Here is a 7,882-nt window from a genome sequence, read left to right as displayed (position 1 = left end):
GACCTTGTGTTGTGACATCCCTCGCAAGTTCCACTTTTAATTTCAGAAACCTTTTTTTGTTAGTCGCATGCTGGCCACTTGTGTGACTATGTAGGCACCATGCCACACTTGAAGGCTGGGATGTTGAAATCGTGACATGGCAAACTGGGAGCAAAACAAACGGATCCTACAGGAGCTGGTGAAGCTGCCGGAGAACAGCCACTGTGCAGACTGCGGAGCACCGGGTGGGGCCTTCTCATGTGTTCAGTTTGGGATTGACACTTAACCCTACAATCTTGTCCTTTCAGATCCAGACTGGGCATCTTATAAGTTGGGTTTGTTTGTCTGTTTAAACTGTTCTGGCATTCATCGCAACCTATCCAGCCCAGTCAAGTCCATAAAGCTTGACAACTGGGAAGATGAACTTGTTGAGGTATGGACCCACAAACACAAATTATAGTATCTTCATTGACCTGTTTAATATTCATGCTTGTTTTTTCTGTACCTGGGGGAAGTTAATGAAATCAAATGGCAATGCCAGAGCCACAGCTTTATACGAAAAAGCACTTCCTCCTTACTACTACCGGCCGCAGCAGACTGACTCTGCGTAAGTATTTGTCAGCTTATTGAAACCAACAAAAATAATTCTGAATGATTAGCACCACCCACAAAGAAGTGCAACAACTGTCCATGTTATTACTGTACAGTCAAACCTTGTTTATCGCGGTTAATTGATTCCGGACATGACCACAATAAATGAATTTTCGCAAAGTACTAAATGGAATCCAAAGACATGCACCTGGGGATAGGTTGATTGGCAACACTAAATTGGCCCTAGTGCAGGGGTCGGCAACCCGTGGCTCTCTGGAGCTTTTTCAAAAAATGTATGAAAAATGGATAAGGATGAGGGGGAAAAAAAATCTATTTTTGTTTTAATATGGTTCCTGTAGGAGTACAAACATGACACAAACCTCCCTAATTGTTACAAAGCACACTGTTTATATTAAACATGCTTCACTGATTCGAGTATTTGGCGACCGCCGTTTTGTTCTACTAATTTTGGCGGTCCTTGAACTCACCGTAGTTTGTTTACATGTATAACTTTCTCCGACTTTCTAGGACGTGTTTTATGCCGCTTATTTTTCTGTCTCATTTTGTCCACCAAACTTTTAACGTTGTGCATGAAAGGTGAGTTTTGTTGATATTATTGACTTGTGTGGAGTGCTAATCAGACATATTTGGTCACTGCATGACTGCAAGCTAATCGATGCTAACAGGCTATTTAGGCTAGCTATATGTACATATTGCATCATTATGCCTCATTTGTAGCTATATTTGAGGTCATTTAGTTTCCTTTAAGTCCTCTTAATTCCATGACACACTATCTGTATGTAATGTGGCTTTTAATTTTTTGCGGCTCCAGACAGATTTGTATTTGTATTTTTGGTCCAATATGGCTCTGTCAACATTTTGGGTTGCCGACTCCTGCCCTAGTGGGTGAATGTGAGTGTGAATGTTGTCTGTCTATCTGTGTTGGCCCTGCGATGAGGTGGCGACTTGTCCAGGGTGTACCCCGCCTACCGCCCGATTGTAGCTGAGATAGGCTCCAGCGCCCCCCGCGACCCCGAAGGGAATAAGCGGTAGAAAATGGATGGATGGATGGACTAAATGGAATATGATCATAGTTGGAGCATTAAAACTGTTTTTTTACCTTCTGAATATATTTTTAATAGAGATGTCCGATAATATCGGACAGCCGATAAATGCTTTAAAATGTAATATCGGTATCGGTTTCAAAAAGTAAAATTTATGACTTTTTAAAACGCCACTGTACGGAGTGGTACACGGACGTAGGGAGAAGTACACAGCGCCAATTAACCTTAATGGCACTGCCTTTGCGCGCCGGTCCAATCACATAATATCTAGGGCTTTTCACACACACAAGTGAATGCAAGCATACTTGGTCAACAGCCACACAGGTCACACTGAGGGTGGCCGTATAAACAACTTCAACACTGTTACAAGTATGCGCCACACTGTGAACCCACACCAAACAAGAATGACAAACACATTTCGGGAGAACATACACAACATAAACACAACAGAACAAATACCCTGAACGCCTTGCAGCACTAACTCTTCCGGGACGCTACAATATACACCCCCGCCCCACCACCTCAACCCCGCCCACATCAACCTGCTCATGCTCTCTCAGGGAGAGCATGACCCAAATTCCAAGCTGCTGTTTTGAGGCATGTTAAAAAAAAATAATGCACTTTGTGACTTCAGTAATAAATATGTTGGCATTTTTTTCCATAACTTGACTTGATTTATTTTGGAAAACCTTGTTACATTGTTTAATGCATCCAGCGGGGCATCACAAGAAAATTAGGCATAATAATATGTTAATTCCACAACTGTATATATCTGTATCGGTTGATATCGGAATCGGTAATTAAGAGTTGGACAATATCGGAATATCCGATATCGGCAAAAAAGCCATTATCGGACATCTTTATATAAAACTATTAATGTTAAAATGTTCTGTGGAAAGTAATTATACACAGATTAAAATAATTTTAATATAAGTTTGTTGTTTTGGCCGACTTGTCCAGGGTGTACCCCGCCTTTTGCCCGAATGCAGCTAAGATAGGCTCCAGCGACCCCGAAAGGGACAAGCGGTAGAAAATGGATGGAAGGATGGGTTTGTTGTTTTGGCATTTTTGACCAGAGGACAGACATCATTGTGTTAAAGTGCATATATTGTCTATTACATGTCATTCTTAAGAATTAAACTAGGCTCAAAGGTAAAACAATTACAACTCAGAGACTGTCATATAATATATCATTTTAACAATGAATATGTTCCATTGTGTAAATACACTAGTAGTATTGTGTAAAAAACTGATGCAAATGTGAATGGAAATTACATTTTAGAATAAGCGATATATATCGCAGAAATTGATATGATGTGATTAAGATATGTTCTGAATAAAGTAATGCTGCAGTGACTCTTCCATGAATTGATTAATGTGGACCCCGACTTAAACAAGTTGAAAAACTTATTCGGATGTTACCATTTAGTGGTCAATTGTACGGAATATGTACTGTACTGTGCAATCTACTAATAAAAGTTTCAATCAATCAATCCATATTTGTTTCCCCCTCAGCGTTTTAAGAGAGCAGTGGATCCGGGCCAAATATGAACGGATGGAATTTACAGGAGAAACCAAGTATCCACCTCCATTTTATACCACAGGTGCTGTTTTAATCATATTAGTCCATCTATGAGTGGACTATTCTTGTTTTGAGAAGGTTCCAGTGTCTGTTTGACCGCAGGCTTCTATGAAGGGATGCTGTGGAAGAAAGGAAAGGCGAAGTCACAGTTTCTAAAGAGGAAGTTTGTTCTGTCAGAGCCAGATTTTACTCTGCTTTACTACAACAAGGAAAATGTGAGTCGATATCCTACCGCTCTTTTCACCCACATGAATGAGTGAATGGATTTCTTTGTTTCGTTAAGGAGTCCAAAGGCCCAAAAGCCGTCATCGCTATCAAGGACCTGAACGTGACTTTTCAACCAGAGAAGATAGGTCATCCCCATGGGATGCAGATTACTTACCTCAACAGAGTCCACACTAGGAATCTTTTTGTTTATCATGAGAGTCCTGAGGTGTCAGTTCATCCTAATTATTATTACTGGCTGTCTTTCTGTAGCTGCTGACACTTTCTTTTTGTACCCTAGGAAATAGTCACATGGTACAACGCCCTTCGTGCCGTTCGCTACAATTACCTAAAGACAGCGTACCCCACCGCAACCGAAGCAGATGTAAGCATCCGGATCTTTTTTTAATGAACAATTTTATTTTTTTGATGCCTGAACCTTGTCTTGATCTCCTTGTCAGCTGATACGCAATATTATGCACAATTACCTTAAAGAGGGATACATGGAAAAGACAGGGCCTTTGGTAAGTTCTTACACACCAAGAATCATACCTTATGAAATACTTGAATATTTAGTAATGTATGTATTTCTTCCACTGCCACAATTGTCAGCGTGTTATAAAAACGCCATTTTGAAATAAAACGCTATGGCTGCAACAATTAATCGATGAATTGCTATTAGAAAAAAGCTCTGATTTACACTCTGTTGCTTCGATTAATTGTTTGAGTTTAATGAATAGTGTTTTATCATATTAATCAAACAAAATAGTCGATAGATTACTCGATAACAAAGATGATCGATAGCTGCAGCTCTAGCAAATGCAAAAACAATATCTTTCCCAGTTTACAATTAAAAAATTGTATTCAATCTGAGATGTTTGAAGCACTTCTGGCAGTAAAAAAACCTAATAAAATGCTGCCACATTTAATTAGACGGCTACAGCATATGGGGTACAGAGATACACGCAAACCAGCAGGTGGTGCCAAACGACTACCAATCACACCTGGATATATTTGTTTCCATCTATACCAGTGGTTCTTAACCTTGTTGGAGGTACTGAACCCCACCAGTTTCATATGCGCATTCACCGAACCCTTCTTTAGTGAAAAATAAAATGTTTTGTTTTTTTCAATTTTTTTTTTTTTTTTTTTCAAATTCAAGACAAAGTTATATATTTTTGGTAACACTTTAGAATGGGGAACATATTCTAAGTAACAAAGACTTAATTTAGAGTTTTTTGGACACTCTGGGAACATATTCTAAGTACCGGTAACAAAGACTTAATTTTGAGTTATTTGGTTAGGGTTAGGGTTATTTGGTTAGGGCCAGGGTTAGAGGGTTCGGGTTATAATAAGGCCATGCCGAATAAGGCACTAATAAGTACTTAATAATGACTAGTTAAGAGCCAGTATGTTACTAATTTGCATGTTAATAAGCAACTAATTAATGGTGAATATGTTCCCCATACTAAAGTGTTACCATGTTTTTTTACTGGTGCACAAAATGAACCGTGCATGAACATCACCTTGTTCAAAGAACAAAACCAACACAGTGCATAAACTCACAACAAATTACACACCTGCAAATCAGTCTGACTTCTGCTGTTGCCATATCCGTAATACGCCGATAGGGAGAAGTTTTTATTTACACGATGAGCCGGGTGTGTTTTGACCTCCGCCGAACTCCTGAGGCCGACTCACCGAACCCCTATGGTTCGATCGAACCCAGGTTAAGAACCACTGATCTATACAGTTGAATCTAGCAAAATTTGAATATTGTGCAAAGGTTTGTTTATTGCAGGAATTAGATTTAAAACATGAATCAAATACACGACATAGGCTCATAACATGAAACTTGAGATATGTCAGGCCTGCTTTTGATATAATTTTGATAATAATGGCTTACAGTTTATGAAAATCTCATAAAATGTGGTTTTCAAAAACTAAGCCATGATCATCAAAATTATAACAAAGGCTTAACATATCTCACTTTGCATGTAATGAGTTTATATCACATATTAGTTTCACATATGAAGCTAATTTGCCCACCTGAATTAACTTTTTCCACGATATTAAGTTGTTTTGAGTTTCACCTGTATATTGTTTTTTTATTGTTTAATTGTGTGAATGCTCCAAAGCATTCACACATATGGTTTTCTACACCAAAATTCATCTATTTCTTAAACTTCAACTTCTTCTTCTCCAGATTTTGGCGTGTTCTACCTTCCACATTTTTCACCCGATTCAAACCGTTCCAACTTCACTGTTCAGCCTATTCGAGAATCGCGGGCTTTCCCTCGACAAATTCCCAGATTTCCCGGAATTACAAGTTTTCCGGGAGATTTTTCCCATTCAAAAGGAATTGGCCATTTTTTAAACTTACACCATTTCCACATTTTTCTACTTATTCAAACAATTTCACCTTCAACACATTCCACCATCCTGGAAATTGGAAACTACCTTTTTTCCAAGTTCAAATAAATTCCAAGATTTTCCAGAATTCCTGGTTTTCCAAAGCCATATTTCCACCCTTTTTTCTGGCGATTACTTCTCCCACATTTTTCAACCCTCTTGAACCGTTCCACCGTCAAAACATTCCTCTTAATCAAGACAAAAAAACAAAGTTGTTTTTTGAACTGGAAAAATTCCCGGTTTTCCAGGAATTCCATAATACCATTTCTCAATTCAACATCTTACTACTTTAACATTTCCCGACCGATTTGAAAAATTCCAACACCAACCATTTCAACTCATTCAGACCATTCAAGTTTTTTACCATTTTCAAAAAAGTTCCCGAAATTCCCATTGAAATCAATGGGACATTCTTCCAAATTCCACAACTCCCACATTTTTCATATGATTTGAACTGTTCCAACTTCAAAATATTCAGCCTGTTTCGGAATTGTGTGCTCTACTTCAACAATTCTAAAAAAAAAATTCCACTTTTTCAATTCAACTTCAGCATTGGAGCATTCACACGCAATTCCTTCAGCAATTGCCTCATCTAGTTATTATTATGTTGTTGTTGTTGTATTATATTTAATGTATTTATATTTGTTAAATTTTCAGCAAAAGGAGCCTTTCAAAAAAAGGTGGTTTATTTTGGACTCTCATAACAGGAAGTTGCTCTACTTCAAAGGCCAGTTGGTAAGAATAGACATCAAATTCTAATGACAGATTCCTTGCCAAACACTGACATTACAGTTAACCTTACTGCTGTTTGTGTTAATGTTAATACAGGACGCACAAGAGCTTGGGGTCATCTTCATTGGCACAGAAAACAACAGTTACTCTGTTAGCGACTGTGCTCCCAAACACACACGTGGAAACAAATGGAAGTCTGGCATCACCATGGAGACGCCCGAGCGGCAGTTTGTGTTTATGTGCCAGCACGAGGAGGAACAAAGAGAGTGGCTGGATGCCCTCAGGCAGGTCATATCCAGGCCCATGGTACCACAGGATTACGCTAGTAAGCATATCAAGAAGAGTAATTTGGCAATAATGTTCCAGAATAAAATCAAAGATAGGCGTACTGTGTATGCATGCACATTTTTTGCTTGTCTTTGCAGCTGAGGCCAACATCAGGAATAAACGGTGAACATCGGGGGTGTGACAGGACATTAAGCATTGTTTTGTACATTGTATTAGGAAATCATCTTGCTGTGGTGGTAAATATGTCCATAAACCTACAATTACTGTTCTAATTATTGTGATATTATTCTTCATTATACTGTATTCCAAATCTTAACTAACCATGTTTTCATAACTCTCAAGAGATCTTGAGGACATTTTGTGCTATTCAGTTGTGTAAATTAGTGCACCGTGGGTGAAATTTTTAGGAGATTCATCTTAAAACTGCCATATTCATTCTATAGTAAGCTTAAAATGGGAAACCTACACACAAACCGACTGATTGTTCTCAGTGACCAAAAATGCCTCACATATTTGGTTTAACAAATGCAGTATCTTTACGTTAACTTTTCAATTTGGGGCTATGTGGGCTTTGTACCGAGGATGTCGTTGTGGCTTGTGCAGCCCTTTGAGACACTTGTGATTTAGGGTTATATAAATAAACATTGATTGATTGATTGATTGATAGTGCAGGGGTGTCCAAAGTGTGGCCCAGGGGCCCTTTGCGGCCAGAATCTAATGTTTTAACGGCCCGCGACACATTAAAAAAAAATATTACAAAAAAAACCCCATTAAAAACAGCAAACAGGTTTAATATAAAGAGAAAATGTTACAATATTGCCACTGTTAACACAAAGCTGTCATGTAGGCAGTTTTTTTTACTTCAAAACTGTCATTGCTCAAGAAATAATAAAAACGTATTGATGGATAGATTTGGATTTGATGTAGAGATTTAAGTGTTAAAACTAAAAATATTATATATTGATATACCTATTTATTTTTAACACTTTTATGAGTCGGTGGCCTCATAGATCTCCGAGACCCTTAAGTG

General features: G+C 38.3%; 1 protein-coding gene across 1 annotated transcript; it reads left to right on the top strand.

The window, feature by feature from the left end:
• Positions 1–22: 22 nt before the first annotated feature.
• On the top strand, positions 23–7,124 carry adap2 (ArfGAP with dual PH domains 2). The gene is made up of 11 exons (XM_061973446.1): positions 23–224; positions 288–412; positions 495–586; positions 3,150–3,238; positions 3,319–3,431; positions 3,500–3,649; positions 3,722–3,805; positions 3,882–3,944; positions 6,490–6,567; positions 6,661–6,889; positions 6,990–7,124. The coding sequence occupies exons 1-11, from the start codon at positions 137–139 to the stop codon at positions 7,016–7,018; spliced, it is 1,140 nt and encodes a 379-aa protein (XP_061829430.1). The 5' UTR covers positions 23–136; the 3' UTR covers positions 7,019–7,124.
• Positions 7,125–7,882: the final 758 nt, after the last annotated feature.

This window comes from Nerophis lumbriciformis, linkage group LG22, assembly GCF_033978685.3.
Source record: "Nerophis lumbriciformis linkage group LG22, RoL_Nlum_v2.1, whole genome shotgun sequence".
Classification (NCBI taxonomy): domain Eukaryota; kingdom Metazoa; phylum Chordata; class Actinopteri; order Syngnathiformes; family Syngnathidae; genus Nerophis; species Nerophis lumbriciformis.
This window is presented reverse-complemented; position numbering and strand designations above follow the sequence as displayed.

Bases quoted from the DNA above. Each gene is read 5' to 3' on its own strand.
- adap2 (XM_061973446.1), top strand. From the start codon at position 137: ATGGCAAACTGGGAGCAAAACAAACGGATCCTACAGGAGCTGGTGAAG. The intron at 3,650-3,721 runs GTGTCAGTTCAT...TTTGTACCCTAG, and splicing joins TTTATCATGAGAGTCCTGAG to GAAATAGTCACATGGTACAA. The intron at 3,806-3,881 runs GTAAGCATCCGG...TCTCCTTGTCAG, and splicing joins CCACCGCAACCGAAGCAGAT to CTGATACGCAATATTATGCA.